This window comes from Brachyistius frenatus, unplaced genomic scaffold, assembly GCF_029030835.1.
Source record: "Brachyistius frenatus isolate BFR_SWC_R1_liver_20210118 unplaced genomic scaffold, ASM2903083v1 Contig_28, whole genome shotgun sequence".
Taxonomy (NCBI): domain Eukaryota; kingdom Metazoa; phylum Chordata; class Actinopteri; family Embiotocidae; genus Brachyistius; species Brachyistius frenatus.
This window is the reverse complement of record NW_027210627.1, coordinates 1,056,809-1,081,782: the sequence shown is the minus strand read 5'-3', so window position 1 is coordinate 1,081,782 and position 24,974 is coordinate 1,056,809. Positions and strand designations below refer to the sequence as shown.

General features: G+C 42.1%; 1 protein-coding gene across 3 annotated transcripts; it reads right to left on the bottom strand.

Annotated features, from left to right (window-relative positions):
- Positions 1–8,958: 8,958 nt before the first annotated feature.
- pms1 (PMS1 homolog 1, mismatch repair system component) lies at positions 8,959–24,746 on the bottom strand. 3 transcript variants are annotated; one of them, XM_069698790.1, is made up of 13 exons: positions 24,683–24,746; positions 23,408–23,551; positions 23,079–23,261; positions 22,703–22,805; positions 22,149–22,312; positions 18,601–18,717; positions 15,697–15,819; positions 15,447–15,593; positions 14,461–15,269; positions 11,414–11,881; positions 11,070–11,200; positions 9,372–9,532; positions 8,959–9,297 (listed from the first exon to the last, which is right to left on the bottom strand). In XM_069698790.1, the coding sequence occupies exons 2-13, from the start codon at positions 23,537–23,539 to the stop codon at positions 9,094–9,096; spliced, it is 2,742 nt and encodes a 913-aa protein (XP_069554891.1). In that variant the 5' UTR covers positions 23,540–23,551; positions 24,683–24,746; the 3' UTR covers positions 8,959–9,093. The 3 variants fall into 3 exon arrangements, with proteins under 3 accessions (XP_069554891.1, XP_069554893.1, XP_069554892.1); XM_069698792.1 differs by having other exon boundaries at positions 8,959–9,287; XM_069698791.1 differs by lacking the exon at positions 24,683–24,746 and adding an exon at positions 24,513–24,642.
- Between the last annotated feature and the right edge of the window lie 228 nt (positions 24,747–24,974).

Sequence of the window (24,974 nt, the reverse complement as noted above, 5' to 3'; positions counted from 1 at the left end):
ATGTTTAAAATCCACGTTGTAATCACTTAAACAACCAGTGGAGGATGATCACCTCGGCCCAGATTGACAGGTTGTTTGTGAAAATCCCTCTTGGCCCTACGGAAGGCAATGAAAAGCAATAAAATCATCCAGTCTGGGACATGATAAGGGCCAGATGGCCAGCTGCTGAATGCTACCTGTCTTCACTTCTCCGGTGATTTATCCTTTCCGTCTGCGCTCCGCTTGCTTTTTCACTTAAGGATGAGGAATCGCTACTCCAACCCCAAAACCGACAGTCACCTCTTGGGAAGCCATTGCATGATTGATGATTTTGTAAAACTACTGGAAGTTTGGAGAGAGGACAAATTTGGCGATCACTCCAGATATGTTTACAAAATTCCTCAGTGTCAGTGTTTGTTTGCGAGGAAGGGGTTGGGTGACGAGCAAAAAATGTGGCCCCGCGATCCAAGGCAGCGAAGCATTGTTTCTCTGGGGACGGAGAGTTGACAGTGATGAAGAATGGATGTTCCTCTAAGGAGACGAAGGGAGGGCAGATTATGGAAACCTCCTGTCTCCCAACGATACGTCTGTGCTCCTGACGCAGACGGATGTAGAGTAGTATCAGGTATGTGTCAAAGAGGGCTGGATGGGTTTTGACATCTCAGAAATATCATTTATGGTACATTTTTACAGATTACTGTGCACAATTAATTTTACAAGAAGCTCAGTTGAGTGACAGTCATGAAGCAAGCAGAACTTTTCAGAATTAGGCCTCGGTGGATAAACCCAGGAAGCTGTCTGCAGACAGGCTTGGCATTTATCAAAAGACATTTGGATTGGATTCAAGGAAATGCCAGAAATGTTCCAAAGTGTACAATTACTGGATCTAATGCCTCCAACAACCAGACAAGTTGGGGTTTACATCCATGTTGTCGAAACTCATATGGGGGGGGGAGGGGTTGTGGCTCAGATGGTGGAGTGGGTTGCACACTAATTGAAAGGTTGGCGGTTCAATCTCCTCATGTCCACATGCCTAAATGTCCTTGGGCAATACACTGAACCCCAAGTTGCTCCCAATGGTGTACCATTGGTGTGTGAATGTATTCCTGATGGCGAGCACCTTGCATGGCAGCTCAGCCTCATTAGTGTGTGAAAGTGTGTGAATGGGAAACAGTGTAAAAGCGCTTTGAGACCGCTTAGGTGATAAAGTGCTATACAAGTGCAGTCCCTTTATGTAGTCAAGACTTTGAAGTTTGTCCAATAAAATTGACTCTGATTCACACAAATCTTTAATGTGACTGATCTCAGAAATCCCCACGGTTTCACGTTCGACACCAAAGATTCGCGTCACCAAGTCAGTATCTGAACAAATGTGAAAAAAGGTCACCATCTCCCCTTTTGTTCCTGTTCCGTCACAGTGACCTCTACTACCAAATTCTAACAAGTGCATCTTTGAGTCCAGGTGAATGTTTGTGCCACATTTGAAGAAATTTCCTCAAGATGTTCCTGAGATATGACATTGAGAAGAATGGGGATGGACATCAGGTCATTGAAACGTTTAGTTTGACAACAAAAATCGAATCCGTTCAATTAAATATTTGTGCCAAATGTTAAGCAATTCCCTCAAGGCGTTCCTGGAATATCATGTTTATGAGAGGGTCAATTTACCCTTTATCTATATCTTAAAAGAATCAGAGGTTAATCAAAAGACAAATGTAATCTGGAAAAGTAAATAAAACAACATTAAATATTAAGAGAATAAAGAATAACAGCCATAATATGAATCCTGTTTAATTTTTGGTCAGGCTCCTTTAATGAGTTCAGCCAATCAGTGAAGCTACAGCTGCTTAAAAAAAAGAGAAAGAGAAACAGCTGGAAATCAGCACAGAAACACAGTTAGAAAAGGAAGGAAAATTAGGAGAAAAGCAGCAAGATTTGGATAATATTCAGATGGTTTTTTTTGTGAAAATTCTTGGAGGAATGGTGTTCCTGCTCTGTTTATGTCGCTGGATTCTGTTTCTGGATGGTTTGAAGGATTTGTTGAGTTGAAACGCCTGTTGTTTTTTTTCTGTGACAATTAACATGTTATTACCCTGTTTTCTGCTAAACGTGCAGCCGAATGTGTTGTCGAATTCAGCTGTAACTGAACTAAGTGAGAGGTGTAAAGTGAATGTATTATTATGGTATGTATGAGGCCATAGAAAGCTAACGTTAGCCTCGTTAGTTCACCTGCGGCTCAATGCCGCCGCCGCAGATCACACCGGCACATCCGGGAACTTTGGTTTTCAGAAACGTCACTGCCCCCTTTTGGCGGAGGAACAAACTAATGTAAATTAGCGTCACAAAACAAATCACCTGATCAAAATTGCGCTTAAAATGACACGGTGGCATTATGTCTAGGGGTTATATTTCCACTCTGGAACACGCTGGACAGATAAAATAGTTTAATTTGATCTCTTCAGTCTTCCCTTCTATAGAGTGGTGACAGCTCTTCTGTTAGGATCTTCTTTAGGTCATGACAGGGAAACAAATCGGAGATAAGAGTTTTTCACATCATTGTCAGTGCAACTAACTACACAGCAACTCTTAGGCATAGCCCTATTATTTAAACCGGTTATTTTAAAGCAGAAGTTTGGAGAAAAGTCTCAACTTCTTCCTATAGCGCAAGGTCAGTGTTTCCCCCAGAAAGGGGCGTGGTGAGGAGATCCCACCGTGGGGTGTGGCTTAAACATAATTACAACTGACCTGTATTTATGTGCAAGGTGATGTGAAACTAAATTATTTCATGTTGCACTGTCATATGACTCGGTTACAAGAAGATTCTTGGTGTTTGTGCTCCCGAGACCCTGGAGGAGAGATCACCTTTTGATGGACACGTTTCTGCAGGACTGCCACACTTCAGCATTAAGGACACAGATTCACACATCTGGTAGGGGCAAAATTATATGATCTATTATCTGTTTTTACAGTGTTTGCTGCAACACGCAGAGGAATTCACCTGGACTTGAGCAACCCAAGTCCAAGTCCAAGTGAAGGTTTGTGCCATATGTGAAGAAATCCCCTCAAGGCGTTCCTGAAATAGTACGTTCACAAGAATGGAACAAAGAAATGAGACGGACCAAACCGGAATGTAGTTCAACCTTAAGTCCAACTGAACATCTCTGCCAAACATCAAGAAATTCCCAAAGAATGATATGGACATGAGGTGCTGTGACCTTGACCTTGACCTTTGACCCCCAAAATCAAATAAATGTATCCTTTAGTCAAAGTGAACGTTTGTGGTAAATTTGAAGAAACTCTCTCAAGGTGTTCTTAAGATTTCGCCTTCACGAGCCTGAGAAGGACATGTGTGTCGTCAGACATATGTACAGTCAACCTAAAATCACAATGCTTTGGCCTCAGCGGTCACCAGCGCAGATGCATAACAAACAGTGTTTTATGGTTTGCTCCTTTCAAAGCATAAAGGCATCACATGACCTGCAGGTATTTACAAGAGCTATTCCTTCAAAAGCAGATATTCCTTGAGCTGGGCACCCTGAACTATTTGTCTTGTAAATTTCAGTTTTGTAAATATATTTTCCCTCTTGCGAACCCAAAGTTCTTCTCTGCTTCAACTTCCTAAAAAGTATTCCTCCAAGTGGCACGTCTTAGAACATAACTTGTGTATATATATATATATATATATATATAACTATAAAGAGTAGACGTGATGGCCCCATTGTGGACGCCCTTGACCCATGAAATTGAATGTGGTGTGACTGTAAATTCTCCAACAGTTGAGAACCTGTGGCTTTTAACACCCATCACGTTAGTGTGCGCCTGTAGCTCATAAAAAGAACTAAGTGGCCGTTCAGTGGTTAGCAGAAAAGTGCACAGTCACAGCATGGCACCACCACCAATTAGGCTTACAGCTGAAAAATAAAAAGTAGATGCAGCAAAGCTTTTATGGTTACTCCCATATGGTCCGTTGTATGGTCAACGCTTTTGATTAAGTCGTTCTGGGTCTTGGTGATAATGATGAGTGTTGCGGTTTGGTGACAGATTTAAAGACGTGTTGGTTGTGTCTGATTGAAGGATTCTTCGATGTGTGTTTTATTTCAGAGGAAAAGTTATTTTAAAGTTCTGTCGGTCAAATGTACTTATACTCGCAATAAAAAGGTCTACATCTAACGCAAAGAATAACCAAACTCCATAAGTCGATGGAGCTTTTTAGCCTATTTTTGCATATTGTTTTTGTTTGTAGGCTCACAATGTTACTATATGAGTCAGTGTTAAACTGTTTAACAGCTCGGTGGCTACGTAGCGATAGCCTTCATAAGCAGTTAATAATATAAAGTCAAGGATGTCCCCAGAGCTGCTGCATCTGCCGAGCAGTGGACTGACAAAAAAAAAATCCATTATGTTTTTACAGACGCGGTCTCTGTGTGCCTGTCATTCATGGTGCACATTAAAGCGTGTTTTTGGGCTCCGGTCACAGCTGATAAATCCAGGCCAGAGTTTCTTTATACAGTACACCTCTGTATAACGTTACTGACAGTGGTAACATGTTTAGTTTGCTGTTGATATGGTTCAAACCAGTTATCTTGGCTCAATCAGCTCGTCATCATTTATGTCGCAAACAAACCAGACGTACTGACGTTGTTCGGACATTTGAAAATGGATCTTTAGTACGGCTAAAGAAACAAAAGACCGCACAAAAAGAACTCCACAGTGCAGTCGATTTTTGGTGATGTTGTGGCTGTTTCTTGCTACTGCAGTGTTGCTAAAAAGGGAGATAAACAAGCTACAACGTAAACTACAGGCAGAATCCATTTGACTACTTGGTCAATTAAGTGTAACTTTACAATCATCAATTATAGAAAAAGACAACGATTCACTAACGGCAGGGCGAGAATCTGTAAATTATGCCAAACTGTCAAAACTCTAAGAGCCAGTGTCACACTGAAATCTGTCCCCCATTAGATTCTGTGAACTGCCATAATATTTCTACCCTCGCGCCTCATGGCTAAACCTAACCAAACTAACCAACGCGGCCAGTCACAGAATCTCGTGGATCACAGATTTCGGTGTAACATCGAACTAAAGGACAGACTGGCTTGACACTACGGCGACTCACAGATAAGATGTAATTCTTTTAAATGACAGCTTTAAGGCTACCTCGTGTTCGAAATGAAGCGGTTCATACAAAGTGTCGTCTAACCGTGTCTAAAATTCCAAACGGCCTCACAAGAACGAGGGCTGAAAAGCTGCGTGACTTGAGGTTACTTATCAAATTGATATTTTGAGTCGACTGTGGTGGGAGAGGGTTTCAGATGTTGGGTGACAAGCTGATAACTACTTCAGCTGAAGCATATTGACTGCATTTAGTCTATTCATTGGCAATTTATGTAATACAATATGGAAAAAAGTTAAGAAGTAGGTTGTTAGTGACTATTATTAACTCTGAAGCATGCCCTGCAGATGGGATCTATTTTCTCAATCGATTAAATTTAAGTGTGACATAGTTAACTTTATGTATTCCTGAATTCCCTAGGGTTTATTAAAATGTTCCATCTAGTTTCATATTTCTAAACAGAAACAGGTGGTGCTAGTACCGGGTACTGAGCAAGGTATTTCTACGTGACCACTTCACATAACAGTTCCAAAAATAGAGTGGGAAAGGGGTTAAATATAGTTCATGTCATTTTATTTTGGATTTGATGACTCCGTTAAAGTCTTTGGTTACTTCTGGGTGGCGAGAGTGGTTTACAGTTACCCTGGCTGCTGAATACAGCATGAGAAGCAGCAGCTCTGCACATTAGGGCCATAATAGGAGCACAGAAAACTATCTAGATGACGCTGAATGTGAAATAAACAGGTGAAACATTTTGTATGCTTTTTAAAACCGATCTTTTATTCCCATTGCTTGTGTTGGGTAATCATTAGCAAATACCTCAATTTGATCGCAGAAAATGTCGAAAAGAGTGCAACAGGTGGTTTTAAAAGACAGCTGGCAAAGTGAACCGTTGCTGACCTTTTAAACAGTGTGGTCACATGGTCAAAAGATGATCATCAGTTAATCCTCCCCAATTACTCTGATATGCCCCTCAGGTGCCGAAGGCAGCGTTTACAGAGCAGATTCTGCTGCCGCACGCATTTCTGGACACGAGCAACCGAGGAACGCGTATCTAACAGCGAGAAGTTTCAAACAAGAGTCCATGCGAGGGCCAGAGAGCTGGGGGGGTTGAGGGGTGGTGGGGTGGGGGTGCGGGTCCTCACTGGCATTTATCCCTTTCCCAGAGGCACTTCGCAGAGCGTTTGCCATGCAGCAATGCCGAAGCCATCTGTGGGTTCTCTCAGCAGAGGCCGTGTAAAACAAGACGTGTGCTGCGGTTTGACCTTTCACAGTCCGAACTATAATATTATCATAAGTTTAGCGATCAGGTTGCACTTCTCCCCGCGGTGGGATTCGGTGTCCATATGAAAACGCAATGAGTGAAAGCCTTGTGTGGTTATATGTATTCCTGTTATCCAAATGTGGTCAAATCACAGTCGGTAGTTCTACACCAGGAAAGTAATCAAGATATTCGTATAAACGATTAAAGAAAATCATAAACTTTCAACCTTTTTCTTCTGCCAGTCCCCTCCTTTTTTTTTTTTTTTTTAAGCCTGATTCAATTTGTTTTCCCACAGGAAACCTCTAGCAATACTGAACACCCGAATGGGGGCGTAACAGACTAATGTATTTAGGAAGTGGCACCACTACACGTTAGCACAGTGTCAAGGATTTGCTCAACTTTGCGGTTGAAATTACAGTGCAAATCTCTGAAGCATTTAATGCAGCCGGGGATAATATACAACTATCTGTCAATACTTCAGGCCGAGCGGCTGACACTAATTGAGGGAAAAGAATTATGGGTAGTAGCTGGCACAGCGCACATCTCTGGCTCCAAGCTTGCCAATAGCCATTCCAACGCTGCCACAATGAGGCTTAGGGAGACTAAGATACTCCGGCTTTTGGACAGAAATCAAGTCGGGGAGTCAGATGTCACGCCGCAGTTTGGAGTTGTTAATCCAAAAAAATGCAAAGTGTGCAAGAAATTGGTCTACAATATCTCCATCCATTATCTATACCTGCTTTATCCTGAGCGGGATCACGGGGTGGGGGTGGGGGGGTGGGGGGGGCTGGAGTCTATCCCAGCTGACTTGGGGTGGAGCAGATCGCCAGTCCATCACTGGGCCAACACACGGAGACAGACGGAAACAACGACCGTTCACGCTCTCATTCACACTGAAGGGAACACATCTGAGATGCATGTTTTTGAACGGTGGGAGGAAGCCAGAGTACCTGGAAAGAGCCCACGCAGACACGGGGACAACATGCAAACTCTGCACAGAAAGGCCCGGAATTGAACCCAGAACCTTTTCACTGTGAGGCATCAATGCTAACCACTGCACTACTGTGCCACCCCTACAATATTTCATGTATTGTATTAAAAAAAAACAACTCCCAAAGTGTATTTTAAAATCTGCAAATGAATTTGACTGGTGTCACAGGTGTTGTGAACAAGGCACACGTTTTTATGCACTTTGGATGTAAATTTTTATATGAATTATGCACTATTACTTTAGTTTGGACAGCCATTTCTGATACCGCACACCGTTTTCACTAATTCATCGCTATTTTTTTTAATTACGTGACTGACTTGAGATTAAAATGTGAGCATTTCTTTGGTGTCAGGACGCTGCAGTTGCACCATGAAACTTGAAAGTGACGAAAACATCGTCTATCTCCACAGCTACAACTATTAAAACACTTACAACTCCTCAGGCTGAGAAAGCTTCCCTTCTCTTTAGAAACATCTTTGGAAAGTTTGCCCGTGTAAAAACCCTGCAACTATGCTTTCATGTTGTGAGTAAACCAAACTTTAAGCTCGTTGGCTCGGAAGTTCATTTCGTATCTTTTTAAGCATAAAAGGCAGTTTTAAGAGCTTTATTGTGTCACACAAAGTTCTCATTGCGAATCAGACCTCTTTGGTTGCGGGTCAAAAACTTTGGCTTGCCAGTTGAATTGGACGTAGGGATGTTTGTTCACCGTCGTGGCTTACTGCGACACTTAACGGACTAAGCCACCATTAATACACCCGTGCTTTCCCTGCAATGACAAGGCAAAACGTCTGCTGTGAAAAATGCCTATCTGTTGGTTTGACTTGGATTAACAACACGCGTTGGCGACGTGGAGGTCAGTTGACATTATATTGCTCTTTCTTTATTGAAACGCTTTTATATGTAGCGGATTGTGATCTCTTTTTTTTTAAAGAATGATTTTGTTGGCTGCCATCTTGACCTGAAACTCCCTCTGTGGGTTAACGCCACACGTATGTTGTCACGACTATGCTGGCTAAAGTTAGCTACTCGGGTGTAACTGCAGATGTAACCCAATTAAACTCGTTTTCTGCCACCAAGGTGGTTGAAGTTAACCAGCTGACAGAAGTGTTGAATGAAAAAAAAAAAAAAAAAAAAAATGCAATAATGTATGAGGAAAAGCTCAAAAGGAAGCCGTTTGACCATTAAGACTGTTAGCTGGCTAAATAAAAAACTATTATTTGTTGCCAATCTAGACAATTTTATTGTCAATTCAAATGTTTTTACTTTAAAAAAAAATCTTTTGTGCTAGCAATAAAAAGACACAAGAAGGACTTCACTGTTCGCCACTAATCCATAACTTCATTTGTAGAGTTTAAAAAGCAGAAGACGCTGGGAGCTCGGTACCTGTTTTTACTTTCCTCATGAAGAATTTCCGTTTTGATGAGTCAGCGGATTCTAACCTGCGTCCTTCCACCAACACTTTCCAAAGATGAACTCCCTTTTTTCTGATGCTCAGAATATACACAATATAAACTGTGAATATTTTCTGATCCAAGAGCAAACATAATAGTAATGTTGTGATGTATTCAAGATTCACAAAATGAGTCACACATACTTGACCAAAGCCTCAAATGTGAAAAAAATAAGTTTATTTTCTGATTGTAGCAAAGTTAACAAACCAGGTATGTTAAACTGAGAATAATGAGCTGCATTAAAAGGAGGCAGCTATTGTGTTTTAAAGATGCTGTCAGTGAGTTGTTTACTCGGTCAAAGCTCTAAAGGCCTCATCAGCAGAGCCTTCGCTTGCTGCTCTGTCGACGGGACGTCCGACAGGTGCTGGAGAAACGGTTGTCCATGGATACAGGTCCGGCTGCTCTCACCCAGCTGCCGCTCCATGCGTCGAAGGGTTTCCTGCACATCCTCTCTGGATAAATTCGTAGGCAGCTGACGGGCGAGTCTAACTGCTTCACCCTGTCGGGGAAAAGTTCAATGAAGCGAAGCTAGATACCACAGAGATGCTGTTCTTAATTCGTAGCGTCTCTCACTTGTAGGTAGTTTGTGACTTTAAGCGGCCGACACTCGCGCACAGTCCTGGCCTTCCTGTGAAGAACGGCCGTCAGGATCTCCCTGAGGTCCTCCACACCGAGGAAAGGCACGCAGTCTGCCATTGCCGTCACTTCCAGATGTCTCTCCGCTGACATGAGGCCTGGCCAACACAAGCAGAAAACAAGGATTAATATACTCCAGACGCTACTACTATCTCCAGGAAAGAATAATAAATAAATATGGTGGTTTACGGCCGGACTGATGACCAAGTCAAACAAGCTGAGGGCCAAATGGAGTGTTAAATGACTAATAGAAGCCCCAGCAGACTGGAAGCAAGTTGTCCTGTAGGGTGGAAAAATGATGGCTTCTCATTTCATGAGGAAATACTGCAAATCATTCACAACTTATATTTCTAATACACAACTTTGGATGGTAAAGGTACAACCTGGAGCCGCACATGATTATTTCCTCATTGCAATAACTGCATACATATATTTGCTTATTGTTCAAATTTAAAATAAAAACTACCTGCAGAATCGCACCGTACACCAATTTCGGAAAATACACGACCCACGCCAACAAAAACAACAGATTCTCTGCAGATTTTGTGCAATGAATCCGTGCTACATGCGCCGCCACCTTCAGTCCCGTTGCACACCCACAGAGGCTGGCAGTGCCAAATGAAAATTCCTGGAATTTCTTAAAGGGCAACCATTCTCATCACCTGCACGCTGGGGTACAAACCTACTGTGAGACCACGCTGTCGGGCGGAGAGCCAATGTCAACTGAGGTGAACCGCTCCGGCAACAAAAACAACCAACACTCACAGGACACTGTACAGCCTTCGCAAGCAACCATTGAAGAAGTCAGAATAATGAAGAAGAAGCTGGCAAAAACAAGCCCGAGTGCGGGAGTGATTCTGTTTCGGCCTTAAATTATGGTAATTTAACAACATGTTTGAACTTCAGTCACAGCGCATAAATGGTTAAACTACAACGATATCTGCTGTAACTATCAGAAAAATCTGCCAATCTGAATGAAATGCCCCTAAAAATATATTCTTAGTAAATGTACAACACTGAGAAAAAGAACATTTCATAAATGTATTTATGCTTTTGATCAATTATTTGCATAACTTATACTAGTTGTCTGATTATTGGACTAATTTCTGAATGTGTTAATTGTACAAAAACAGGCTTAGTTTGAAGATAAAGTGTTACAAAACTTTACTTTGTTTATAATGTGTGATTAAATTGTGTCAAAGTTAAACGGGAAAAAGAAGAAAAACGTGCTTTATCTTTCATGACTTATAAAATCATATTTCTCTTATTTCATCATTTTTCGTGATGGACTGGGAATTTGTTTGTCTTATCCACAACTAATCCGACAAGAGAAACTCTGTCAGAAATAATTGCCTGTAATCCAGTTACAGGGACTGTACGTTTGACATCTCTGACTGGTGAACTGTGACATTAACGGTGGCAAAACGGCTCCGACGTTTGTGAAAGAAAAAGAAACACTCGACGAGACCTTTTAAAGAGCCTGAAAAAAAATACGACTTATTTTCAGACTGATGTGGTCTGTTGTAAACTTTGTCCGGGACATGTTTAGGACAACTTTGTATCAAGTTTCAAGACATGCCTGCATGATTGGCAGATTGAACTCCCTCATGGTCCAAACGTTTGTGTGCATTGTACCTGGAGTGAGTGTGATTTTGAACCCGTTGGCCACCAGCCTGGGATCAGAGAAGACGGCCCGTCCGTCCAGCTCCGGGGTTTGTTTCTCCATGTCACACAAAGTCTCAGTGTATGCAGCTCCTCCTAGAGTTCTACAAAAGAGACACGAGGAGATGTTTAGCATACGACAGCAGTGTATTTGTATTCATTAGATGAGCATTAATAGGAACCGAGGACCGGGATTTGTCTTAATAATGAACTAAAATATATACAGTGCATATTTGTATGTAAAGAAATTGGTTGAGTGTGCAGTTTTCCATAAGGAAAACAACTGTTTTGCTGGTGAGAAGTGCGCGATACATTACCCATCTGTTAACTGTATAGGGTTCTGCAGACTCACTGCTGGAAGTATATTATTCTCTAGAAGTCTCTTAAACAGCAAGGCTTCCTCCACTCGAAATGGGTTTAACAACATGAGCCTCTGACCACATAAAATGACCCAGGCGCTCTGAGAGGCCAGCCGGTTTACAAGACGGAGGCCCCGTGGCGCTGCGTTGCTCTGGGATGAGAGGCGCTGAAGCTGCAGCCGAAGGGCAGCCATGCTGCAGGGGAGGGGCTGCGAGGGCCTGGGCGCAGGGCTCTTCATCTTCTTCTGGGGCTGCGCAGAGAAGAGCTCGTCCAGCAGCTGCTGGTTGGACAGCGGGGCCTTGCGTTTCTGACCCTGCATGTGGCTCCTCGGGGTGCTCGCGCTGGGCTCTCGGGGGCCCTCACCTGAGGCCAGCTTGGTCCTCTTGTCGTGGTGCTCCAGGTGTTTTTGTGCCTTCTCCTCGTACCTGCAGTTCAACCACGTTTTTTTTTTTAATTTTTAATTACAACAGAAGTGACAACTGTCTGTGTTATAACATCAACAAGTCACCATAAAATCAAGACTTTCGATTGCAACAATTTGTACCAAAAAAAAACTCGACTGATATATAACTTTGACATGTAAATAGACCTAAACGACTGAGTCAGCCTGCATAAGTGAGTCAGACCTCTAACAGGTCTGCAAGTTTTTGCTTCATTGTTTTGCTTGATAAATAAAACTGGAAGTTCTCCGGGCTGCACATCAGTGATGACGCGTCGGGGGTGTTTGGGTACATTTATGCGAACATTTTTATTATCGTTTTTTCATGCCCATTTTGAACCTGTATCCTGCCAGGATTAGAATCAACCAATCAGATTGTTTGAGAAACACACAAGACATAATGCATTGTTGAGATTCGGACAGTGTGATCGCTCACTCCTCCGTGACCTATAGCCACCCTTCACCCGTCCCTGTTTTGGCGCCTAGAAGCATAACTCCACAATTACTTGTGTTTCTATCTGTTGTTGTATTCTCAGACCATATTAGTGTTTTAAGATAAGACTCTTGTGCGCGGAGAACACGTTGAGAGTTTGACACCGGAGTACACACAGTGCTTTTCTTCAGTAAAACAGTTGTTTGCCGACTCATGTTTCCATATAGAGTCATATGTTAAGGGTTAGGTCTCGCACTTCAGCACCCGGTTACTCCAATAACCTGCTACGTGAACTTGTGCTAGTGTAATTCCTAGAAGTGGTGTGCCACTTAACAGTGGCGGTGGAAGGAGCCAAGTCCCTGCCACATCTTATTTCATGTTTAAGACAGCAGCGCGGCGAGGCGGGACTCCGAACAGATGTCTTTTTCCATACACTCTTCCATACCTTATACAAGACCCCGAATACTGCTGATACACATTTTCCAGCCTTGCAATTACTTTAAATAGGTTCGCAGTAATCTAACATAATTGGGTTGAAACGCTTTCAGCACGGTATAATGGTGTAATTCCCTGATGCTAGCTGAGTAGTGGATACAGATCAGTAGGTAGCACAGTTTGCTGCTTTCTTTTACATGTCCGTGTGCATCTGGGACATTTTAGAAGCTAATGACTGCATGACGAGATTTCTTTTGACGCACACAAATGACGGAGAAAGGTAATTATTGCACTGTGCTTTCAGACCTGCTAAAATGTATCAAATCAATGTTTGATGCACCTACACCTCAGAGTTAAAATTAGACACTATTCTATTAATTATATATAAACATCCGTCCGATCAGCATGTTTTCTTCTAATAATTCCATCCTTGTCTTACCTTCATTCATGTAAATCCTTGACTCGGAGAGGAGTCACAGTCAAACACAAATGCTCATTACCTCCATCTGTTCTGCATCTGTTTGTTCTTGACTATCCAACTGAAGTCCCTTTTCCACTGCTAGTACAAGCAAACGTTGTGGATAGTACCTGGTACCATATTTGGTATCAGCTCCGTCGAGGTTCCAAGGAAGCTGAGGCGAAACTGAAAGGTGACGTGAAAACGCTGCAGACCGCTGATCGATCGGAGACTATCATCACAATCACTGTATCACTATGCGAGTGCTCAATCCTGTCATTGTTAAATAGTCAAGCTACACTAGATGCCAAATTTTGTTTAAATTCACTGGGCAATTCAGTTAAAGTCAACTCACAAAACCACATGCGGTCAATCGAGAAGGAAAAGACTTTCCTCTGTTTGGTTTGCAACCAAAGGATCCAACTTACACGTGTCACGTTAAAGATTATGCAGCGGCAGTTTCATGTGGTGTCGCTATAGTTGCAACGCCCCATTGAGGGGGGTACTATCTGCAGTGGAAAAAGAAATCCAGAACAGTACCAGGTACCGATGGCCAGTAAAATTGGGGATAGTCGCGCCAGTGTCGGCAGTAGAAAAGGGGCATTACGTGTTAATCCTAACGGTCATCCCCAAGAGGCCTGTTAGTTGTGTTGTACTGGAGCAACATTTCATGGTCATCCCCACTAACCCCACTCAGGTCAGTGTAGTGAAACTTCTGGGATTGTAACACCCAGTCCTAATAATCAAACCTCGCTCCCCTTATGTAGCCTAGGTAAGGTGAGATTTGTAAGTGGACAAAAAGACTGGTGCACATCTGGAAACAGAACAATTAGGTGTCAAGGTTTCTAATTAGAAATGAGTAAATACCAGTTCATATCAGCCAATATATATTGAAGCTGTAGTGACTTAGTGTCACTATTAATGCCTGGGGACTACAGTAAATATGGAAAGTAAAAACAACCTTAAAGCATCTGATACCTGTTAAATTAATGAGAAAACAAGAGTGTGGTAGTAGATGGCATACTTTGGAAATAGAGGACGTTTCATAAATATTAATACCTGTTGTACTGCCTGACTCCCTGTTAGGCGCAGTTTTTTGGAAATTAGAAACACAGCTCATATCAATAAAGTTTCCAGAGCAGGCGTTTCACATGCAAATGACAGGTCAGACGTTCCCCCCCCCCCGAATAACAAGCAATGGAAAAAAACTGCTCGGAAAGGTGAAGGTCTGGAAACTCACTTCTTACGCTCATCCTCCCTCAGCTTTTTCCACCTCTCGTGAACAGCGATGCTGATCTCCTGCAGGCTGGCTGCGGGTTTCTCCCGCAGGACCTCGGCTCTGGCCTCCTTCTCGAACAGGGCGGCGGGGGTCGGCGGTGCCCTCGTGGCGCGGTTGCTGATCAGGTCGTAGGCCGTCAGAGCAGCCCGCTTCTCGGTTATGGCGTTGAAGGTCTTTTTGCTAGAGCTGCTCTGACCCATGACCTCATCTGAGTCCGAGTGGTTGACCTTCGAAGGTTGATGAATAATGACGGGCTGCAGCGTTTCTCGAGACACGGGGTCGACCAGAGCTGTCCCCCGGCTCCAGTCCTCAGCTAATATCTGGTCCTCGTTCGTGTTTGATACCACATTGTCCGCAAGTCTGTCTTGGGATTTGCTCGCTGAACTTGTTTCTGGTGTGCAGCTCTGAGATGTTTCGTCCTCATAAAGAGAAAAGTTCGACTCGAGCTCGACTGGGACCCGGTTGACAATCCAGTCGTCCGCAACAGAAGACGAAGAGCTGCCAACTGAGGTTTGGCGGTCTATAGGAGCATCAGTGCTTCCTGTTGACGGAGTCGTGTCCCCGTGTTTAGGTGGATCTTGGAGGAAGTTATCACTGTTGCCCCTCTTTACGCTTGGCTCCGCGTCCAGTCGCAAAGCATCGGTCTGCAAAGGACCCGATGGCGAGGGAGATGTCTCGAGGTCGAGCTTCTTCTCAGCCGGGACATCAGCAGTAGGCCGATAGCCATAGAGAGAAACCAGCAATAATTCTACTGCAGTCAACACAGCCTCCTAAAGATCAGACAGATGGCTGATGGTTAAAATAATCTTAAAGGCACATAGAAATTATCTTCCAATCATACGTTCTGGGCAAAGGTTTTGATTTACTTCCCTCAAACATCCCTACATTCGACTCAATTCTGACCAAATGCACAATTCACTTTGAGCAAGGTTATATTTCATGGCTACCTTGTTGTGAAGAAGAACCTGCGTCTTGTCCGGTGTCAGATTAACATCCACTGAGGAGGGTGGGACCGTGATTTTAAGCATGAGGGTGGGATATCGATTTCGGGCTGCGTCGGCGGCGTACTGGGCGGTGTAGTGCTGACGCAACAACTGACGATCAAATTGCAGGGGAACAAGAGAAAAGAATGGAGTTAGATCAAAGATATTAATTGTGATGAACGCAGTTGTATTGATTTGTGTAAAATTTCTCTACCTTCATTATTTTCTTTTGCTGGACGGGCCGGTTGTTGACAAAGATGAAGGTTTTTTCAGGGCTGGATGAGCTGGTAGAGATGTAATCAGCTCCAGGTTTTGGAAAAAAGCCATCTAGAACAATCTGAGGGAAATAATAAAAATAATATTAATATTAATAATCCAACAAAAGGTGAGCTAGATGAAAAAGAAGTTCACTACTATCTAGAAAAATACAGTAAGGAAATCAAATACAGCAGAGCCCTTCCTCCTTTACTTTTCTTTGAGAAGGTCACTCATGTGTTTCACACTTCAAGGTCAGACTATTGCAGTTCTTTACATGTCGAAATGGGCCAAACATTAAAATCCCAGCTCCATTTGGTGCAGAAAGAGTCCTGACATAGAAGCGTGAACACATTTCTCCCATCCTGGCATCACTTACATCAGCTGCCTCTTCAGCAAAGGTTTAATTTGAAAGGTTTATTGTTTGTGTTTAAGTGCTTCAACGGAGCAGACCGTCTCATCTGTAGGACCTGTTGTTCCGGTCTGCGCCACGTTGATTGCTCAGGTCATTGGACCAGCAGCTTTCAGTCGTTCCTGGATCCAGACTGGCTCTTAAGGTCGACCCGGCTTTCTCGGTGGAAGCTTCAAAACTTTAAACAGCGTCACCCCTTCACATCAGGTCGTTATCTTTACATCCAGCGTTCAAATCCCAATAGAAAATGACTAGTATGACTTGTCGGCACAAGTCATACTAGCAGTGTCGTCTCTGGAGTTAGTAGAGGAACAATGGTTGTGGTGGGCGTGGAAAGCAGCTATGATCTTGTGGCTTTGAGAAAAGATAACGTTGCCAAAGTATGTAGGCACAAGTCCTACTAGGTTAGATGTTAAACAGGTAGAGTAGGGGTGGTGGGTGTGAGTATCGAGGGAGTAGTCCTGGGACACCAGGACTGCTGTTGAGCCTTCCCGAGGCGTCGTGGGCCGAACTTGACGAAACAGCGGTGAAGGGAGGTGCCCACTTAATAAGCCCAATGAGATACTGCACATTCTCACCTTGTTGCCAAGGTTTTGTTATAAGTTGGTTCTACTTTGGTGTAGTTTGGTGTTGTTTCGTGAGACGTTTGGCAGATATTGTTTCTGAGATTGTTGTGCTTTTGAAACCTGGAAGCTGCATAAACTTCACCATCGTTATATTTTCTGTTAGGATGTCACGGTTCAATCATTCCAGCACAGACGCACAACTGGGAATGGAGCCGTCAATTCTCAGCACACCATACTGTACATTTAGTGTCATGGCATTGATGAAGAGGAGGAGTAAAGCTACATTTCTCATTACATCAACTCCTTTTTAATTTTGATGTTGAAATATCATACTTATGTCACAGTAAACTTTAAAGTGAGCAGAGAGACAGTTTGTTGTTTCCTCTCGTGAATCTACATGAAGCCTTGAACACGACCTGCTGCTGCTCAACATTTTTCTATTATAATCTGCATCACACATGATGACCTTTCACCCAGAATCACGCAGGAGGGACATTCTCGTGAGCTAAAATTGATGACTCAAGGTAAAAAGTGAACAACTGTACTTAAAACTCCATTATGAAAGTAAGCTAGTAAGAAATTATGGAAAGCTATTAACGTTGTACAGATTGCGAGCGGAGAGTTGCTGTGCTTTTTTCCACATGGCCTCGGGCTCATTATTAGCAGCATCGCACGCCAATGACGTTAATAAATGAACTGCTGTTTCAGGTCAGGGCACATATGCTTCTCTCTATTTCTGCTCATTAGGGTCACTTTATGAGAGTACGAATGGCACCTCTGGCCCCGAAGGGCCTCGACTATGTGTAGTCAAGCTGCCAAAAAAACGAGTGTCACATTTTGTTCTGCGGAGGAAAAGCTCTTACAGCTCTCCCCCAAGAGAGGCTGGTGAAATTGTCAACCTGGTTCCCACTTGATCACGCAGCTTTGTTCTTTGGGGACAAGGAGGAGAAAAGTTCTTTAATTTCTACAGGGAGTAAGAGGAAAAGGTGAAAGGTTGTTCTCATAACCGGGCGCCAAGCAGCAAAATAACAACAACAAAGGGGAAAATGAGAGAGAAACAGGGTGAAAAGGGCTGCTCCATATCTGTCAGACTAGATTAGCCGGGAGCCTGACAGCAGGTAGGAGCCACATGACACCTACCGTGACCAAGCAGAAAGTTACAGCTTGACAGTAATTCAATTACGATCAGCGCAGCAAAACTCACTCACTCCTCATCAGGAAAGAACTCAAGAGAAAAGGGCAAAGAAATAGTTGGCCAGCCACCAACTGACCACATTCGCTGGCTTCAGACCAGGCGTTCATGATGAGGTTATTAGCTCACAGTCCGGTATAACGTGCACGCTCTCATTTGCTCTGCAAAAATGATCCATCTTAACTCTACAGTAAATGTAGTATTGACAGTTCAAATTACACCTCTGTAAAAACAAAATAAGTCCTCGTCGTCATTCATGTGTAGCAGAAAGCAGATTATTGTCATCAAATTCTTTTCCTATGAAGTATTTTTAGCACATTTTAAGTAACTAATAATGAGGTTAAAGGTCATTTTAAGATGGATTTGTTGATGCCATCCTGAGAGTCCACAGTATGAGAGCGTGCGGGTCTGTGTCATGTCAGCCGTGACACTCAGGGCGCAGTACCATCCCTTCGTATTCAAAGCGTCGTTTCTTACAACGTTAAAATGAGTCTTTGTCCAGCTGGTCAGTGTAAAAACAACAAAACCAACCTGGAAACTAAAAACCTGCAAACAAGAGTCCAACATAGCAAGATAGATTTTACATTTCTAAACTTGTGTAAAATGTGAAATCACGTTTTCCAAATGCAGACAAACTCAAGAGATCTTTGTTTGTCTTCCAGACCATTCTTCTCTCGTCTCCCCTCAACTAACCTCCGGTTGCTCCTGGTGATGGTGGCAACGGAGCAAGTTGGCAACAGGAGCGGGCCCCAGTGTAGCGAGGAGGGCGCTTCTGTGATCGGCCACCTTGGCCTTCTGCCAAACCGCCACCTGGAACAATATGACACCAGTCAGCTCGAGTCCACATCAGGCAGACCGCACTGCGTAGTAAACACCTGTCGAGATAGTAACCGGGCCACCGAGACGCAGACACATCTGGAGGTCAGACATTTTGATTGTCAAGAGATGGACAACAGCTGGAGTTTGGCTACATCAGCCCGTGTCCAAATGTGAGGCTGAGAACATCAAAAAGGTGGGAGGGTGGTTGTAAAAATGAAATATTAAACTCTAAACCATACCTGTATTTCTAAATGCATTATTTAAACACCAAGCAGAAGTTTACAGTAGCTATTGCTGTGAAAATAATCCACACAATGTGATCTCAAATCTCAAACATTTTGTTTCAATCCTGATATTTTTGGAACTTTAGTAACTCCAATTAATTTAGATAATTTCTGAATATTTTAAAATAAAAAAATATATGTATTTAATGCCAAATTTGATGCTGTAATTTTGACCAAAAAATAAATAAATCACTGCAGCTCAAAAAATATTACCCATAACACCCAGTTTGTGCCTGTCAGCAAATATACCTCCCAGGTGTTGATTTCTAAAAGCATACACTCTGTCGCAGGACATGTCTCAGATATTAAATATACAATCTGGCTCACGTAAACGGATGACTCCTGTAAACAGGTCCTGGAGAAGCCGTGAAACACGTCACCGGCCGAATAGCAGAACTGGAGATAGAGGATAGGGGGGTAACGTGAGTGCTGATGTTGCAAAACGTCTCTGCTGCCCTCCCCCTGACAACCGCCAAATTGATTTCTATGAAAGTTATACGACGCTCGTGCCCCCCCGACCTGCGCCACCTATATGCACGTCTGTGTACAAACTGGCCTGAAACAGAATCTGGGTTCGGGTCGGCAGCTGTGTTCAGCAACTTACTGAGGCGTCCTAATCAGCCAAATCAGAGTTCACAGTCAGCCGTATTTATGTTCGGGGCACCTGACAGGTCGCTGTGGTGGGAAAAAAAAGGGATGAAAATGTGTAATTGCTAAATAATTCCACTGGTGATTAATCTAATGTTATGTAATGGAACAACTCAGAATAACTGGCTTTTTTTCTTAATTTTTTATTGTGTACACCAGAGGTATGCAGCCGTGTACAACCCGGGGGACGAGCGATAAAAAGACACAACCAGCCTAAAATAAAATTAGACATTGTGGAATATGATGCCTATTTTTCCTAATGTGTGTTTTTATATTTAGTTAGGCTTCCGTTTTCAACGACCTCATCCAACAACCAAGTAGTTATTTGTTTCCATTTGCAAATAGACTTCAACAAACACATTCTGGAAAGCGACTCTGTTTTTTGCAGATGAGATAATCACATTATTTCTTTGTGCAGTCTTGGTGTGTCGCTGTAATGTTCGAAGCGCTGACTCGTCAAATCAAACATTTAATTTGTTTTTAACTTTCAAAATAAATTCATACTTCTCTTAAAATTATTTTTATATAATATATTCAGCGTTCTTTAAACAGCTGCGGGCTTTGCGAGTACAAATGATGATGCTCGCTGCTTAACGAGGTATTGTTATATTTGTAATATTTGAGTTTGCTTGTTTCTAAACACTTTAATCTTTTTGCCTGTTGCTCACAGCCTACAGTATTTGTTCCCGGAGCACTGTGCACAGGCAATAATACAAATAAAATCCTCCCTCTGTTATTCTTGTTGGATTTGTAATTAATGTAAATGTAATGTAATTTAGTAAAACAGATACCAATAGATTCATAGCTGTTGTCCTTCAATTGTCTGCCAACACTGTTGTATAATTTCCAGTCACAGACAGAAGTTTTTTTTCCACATTTAAACAGTTGTGTACTATACTATTCAAAATATCTCAACCAAACTCCATTTAAGAAATACCTGAATATCATTATAGTTCAAAACAATAAACCCTTTTCATATATGTTATTATTGTAGAGGTTAACAAACCCTTTCTGGTTTCAGATTCTCAAATATGATGATTTCTTGTTTCGTTTGTTTGTTTTATATCAGTAGCTGCTTTGAGTTTATGAGCATAAAACCAGCAATTTTGAGACATGAGGTTGGACTCTGGAAAATTGTGATGGGAGAGTTTCTAAATGGCATGGACTACATTATCAAATAAACCAGACAAATAATTAAAAAAAAAAAATCTCATTAACCCACAAACAATCATAACGTTCGTGTTAAGGAATCAATTTTAACAATCAGATATAGACATAGAAGTCAGATCCAGAAGTGTAGACGTTAATATTTTCTTCGCATTTAAAACAACTCAAGTAAACAGACAACTGTGGTGTTTTGTGCTGATACTATAAAACAGCTACTTCTTAACCCTATGAGGCCTGGGGGATTTTCAGGGTGATTTCACTGCCTTCACTTTGAAGCTCACATCTTGGTCATTATAGCCCCTAACCGTTCATACTGTATCTTGTTTTTTTTAAGAACAATCTTGGCTATCCAAATCTTTCATCATTTAATCTGATAATACTTAGAGATTTTTTTATATTAGTCTTTACATCAAGGGAAAAAGAAAATCGTCCCATGAAATTGTTATGTTTTTTTATGAGTTCTAAGAGTTAAAGAAGCAGTTTGTAGGATTTAGTGGCATCTAGTGGTGTGTGTGTGTGTGTGTGTGTGTGTGTGTGTGTGTGTGTGTGTGTGTGTGTGTGTGTGTGTGTGTGTGTGTGTGTGTGTGTGTGTGTGTGTGTGTGTGTGTGTACGCACCACAGTACAAAATTTTTCAATGCTTTGACACATGTCGCTGTTGTTGAGGTTTCCAAACATAACACGGTGCCGTAACTACATGGCAGATTAACAAAAACTGAGGGGGATGTTTGAGCCTGTCGGGACAGTCATCTGAAGAATAATGAGGACACCTAGTGGTTGCAGTATGCGGAGGAATTCCTAACATGGATTTAATCAGGACAGATTTAAGTGTCAATAAAAGCTCACTTTTGTTCATTTTTAATTAAAGATACTAAAAAATAAAACCATAATCACCAAGGCGACTACTTTAAGTTTGACTTGTCCTTTTATCAGCTTGAATGTTGTCTGTTACAATAGTTTGAAGCAGCAGTGAATTTTAATTATGTTTTGGTGGAACGATGACTGTTTTGATGACAGTGATCATTGCGGATTTACAACAGACAAGTGCTGCAGAATTTTTAAGGACATTTTGACACATTTTCCTGCCTTAAAAACTCCACTGTAGTTCACTGCTGCTGATATTTGAGACAGAACAACCTATAAACATATTACAGCCACCTTTCAAGCCAACAGGAGGTTATTGCTCGATACACTTATTAGATCGTTCTTGGGTTGCATGTCACCTCACGGTTGTTTGACTGCTTGTTGACAGCATGTTGGTTTGCAGTTATTCACCGTTCGTCCTCACTTTGGTTATATGTGAAAAGTGAGCAGGAGTTACTGACCTTGTTGTGAATGAGCATGATTCTCAGCTGGGGTTTTATAACGGCGTAGGCCATCAGCAGCTCCTGCACTTTCCTCAGCTCCTCCTTGCACTTCTTTGCGGAGGAATAGTACTGCCGTCTCACCGGGAGGTTCTTGAAAAGTTTCATCACACTCACCGTTGTACCTGGAAAACACAGAGGAGAGTCCAACAGCTTCTGATATATAACTCACTCTTCCTGAAACACATCGGCTTTACTCATCTGGACACTACGGCTGAAACATGTTTGTTAAGGTGTCCGTTATTTTGAAGACTTTTTACGATAAATAAACAAATACCAAGATGTTTTCTTGGAGATCCAGCTCACAGTTTTTTTTTTTTACCACAGATCAAGAATTTACTTGTAGCAATAGGTGAGGCAGCATGTGACTGATATTCATGTGGAGACTCAAGCACTTTCGAGGGGAAGAGTGTAACCCAAATTGCTTTCTGTAGCTTTAATTTACAATGTTCCCTAAATGCCTCACAAGCTAACAGTCGGTACAAAATCACTTAATCACTTATCAGCGCCTTTACCTTGACCCAAGTGAGACGGCTTCTGAGAAATAATTCTCCCTGTAAAGTCGAGCATGTACTGAGTGCTGATGTCATCCTCCTCTGTCTTCGTGGTGACAGCCACCTGCAGGGAAACAGCACAAGACATCAGCTTCATTCTCACTGAGAGACCAGACAGCCGTTCACATTGTAATGAACCACGATGTGTATTTGAGTTGTCAAAGACTCATGAAATCTGTAAGTTATAAATGTGCATGCACAAGTGAGGTGAATTGTTTCTTTTTAATGAACTTTGTTATCAATATTTGTAACATATTTTCATTCAGATCAACTTTGCTTCCATTCACTTTTGATATGAGCATCATTTACCATTTTACATCCGTTTAATGCTTCTCACCTCAGCCACAGCGCAGACGGAGCCCAGCGCTTCCCCCCTGAAGCCGTACGTTTCCAGACGCTCCAGGTCGTCATGGCTGCAGATCTTCGAAGTGAAATGTGTCACAGCCATCACACTAGTATCTACAGCTTTGATTCCGTGGCCGTTGTCACGTACTTCTATCCGGTCCAAGCCGTAGTTCTCCTGAAATGTGTCATTCAGTTCAAGTCAGTAATGTGAGTTGTGAAGATTTGAATTGCATCACTGCTTCACACTAGGTTTTATTTGGATATTTAAAAATATCAATTAATTTCTCCTTGTTCCAGAATCTGTGATTCATGGCACTGTACCAGTTTAACATCAACGCTTGAAGCCCCAGCATCCAAGGAATTTTCCATCAGTTCTTTCACTACATTCACCACAGAAGTGATGACCTGGGAGCTGGACAGCAGCCGCACTGTGTCTGGTGGCAGCTGCTTCATGACTCCAGGTATCTGCAGAGGAAAAGTCTGTTTTAGGTTGGTGCTTCTGAGTTTTGTTGAGTTGAGATCAGAAACTAAAATTTCGAAATGCCTCCAAAAAACAGAAGGCAAACGCTTTTCAATCACGTCTCCTACTAAGTGGCACAAACACACATTGTTAAGCAAAACCCATTTGAAACTGGTTAAGGTTATTACTGATGATATTCTGGTCTAGGTAAGATATGGGTATGTCAGTGTTTCTGAGCCCAGTGTCTAATTGGTCGTACTGAAAACCAAAACAAAGCATGAAGAAGCAGATTTACATTAAAATAGAAATCTTTATCATCCAATAATATAATGTTGTCGAGTAAAAAACTGATTTAAGAACAGGTTGGCTGACATTCACTAGCCCATTAAAACACACACACACACACACACACACACACACACACACACACACACACACACACACACACACACACAATATGACAACATCCATTAACTTAAACAAGCCAAACCAGTTAAAGGGGAGCTCACAATTTATACACTGGTCCCTGTGCCAGTTTAAAGCATCATAGGGTGGCATGAAACCAACCAAATAAATAAAAACAACAAAGACAAATAAACACCTGCAAGGACGTGGCTGCCTGTGCAGCTACAATTACAAAACAGTGAGCATTTGCTGCAGACTTGAAACTGAAAACTGCATTTAAAAACTTAAAAGACATGATGTTAGTTTAATGAAATCTGGTCTTAATTTATGATTTAACAATCTTTTTTTTTTAATCAGAAACACAGATTTATTGCTGCTTACTAGAAAAATAATATTTGAATTTTAAGAAATATGAGTGACACATGAGAACCTGCTTTGTAAAAATGTATCCAGTACATGTTATCGACAACCCATTTAAAATTGCAGTTAGAAGAACTTGAAATGTTGAATTAGGTACAATACTAAAAGTGATAGATTATATGTATATAAAACATACAGTACCTTTTGCAAACGTCAGTTAACGCATTTGCTACTTATGTAAGCCGCTTAGACTCGTTAGCTTACAAATCAAAACCCAAATTTTGTGTAAAATTACCTGCCAATATTATAAACCCACATTAAACTCAATATTAACATTATTAACTCGCTAAATAACGTAATTAAATACTGACTTGCAGTTGCTCCTTCTCCAGCAGCCCCTGAACAATCGTTCATAACAACAGACATGAGCCGCACGCCGGAAACGATCTGTTTCCCGCCCCGTCCAGTGCACGCTGATTGGCTAGAAGTGATGCCAGGGCGGAGTCATAGAGTACCACGATGAATTGTCGGCCCTCAGTTTGAGCTAAAAGGTATACCAATGTGTCAAGATACTTACAACCTTCGCTTTCGATATGACTGACAGGTTTTTAACGTATCCTGACATTAACCTCGTATAACTTTAATACAGCTGTCATCTTCTTG

Coding starts and splice junctions, on each gene's coding strand:
- pms1 (XM_069698790.1), bottom strand. CDS start 23,539: ATGAAGCAGCTGCCACCAGACACAGTGCGGCTGCTGTCCAGCTCCCAG. Junction 22,313..22,702: donor GCCGTCTCACTTGGGTCAAG/GTAAAGGCGCTG, acceptor TGTGTTTTCCAG/GTACAACGGTGAGTGTGATG. Junction 15,594..15,696: donor AGCAAAAGAAAATAATGAAG/GTAGAGAAATTT, acceptor TTTGATCGTCAG/TTGTTGCGTCAGCACTACAC.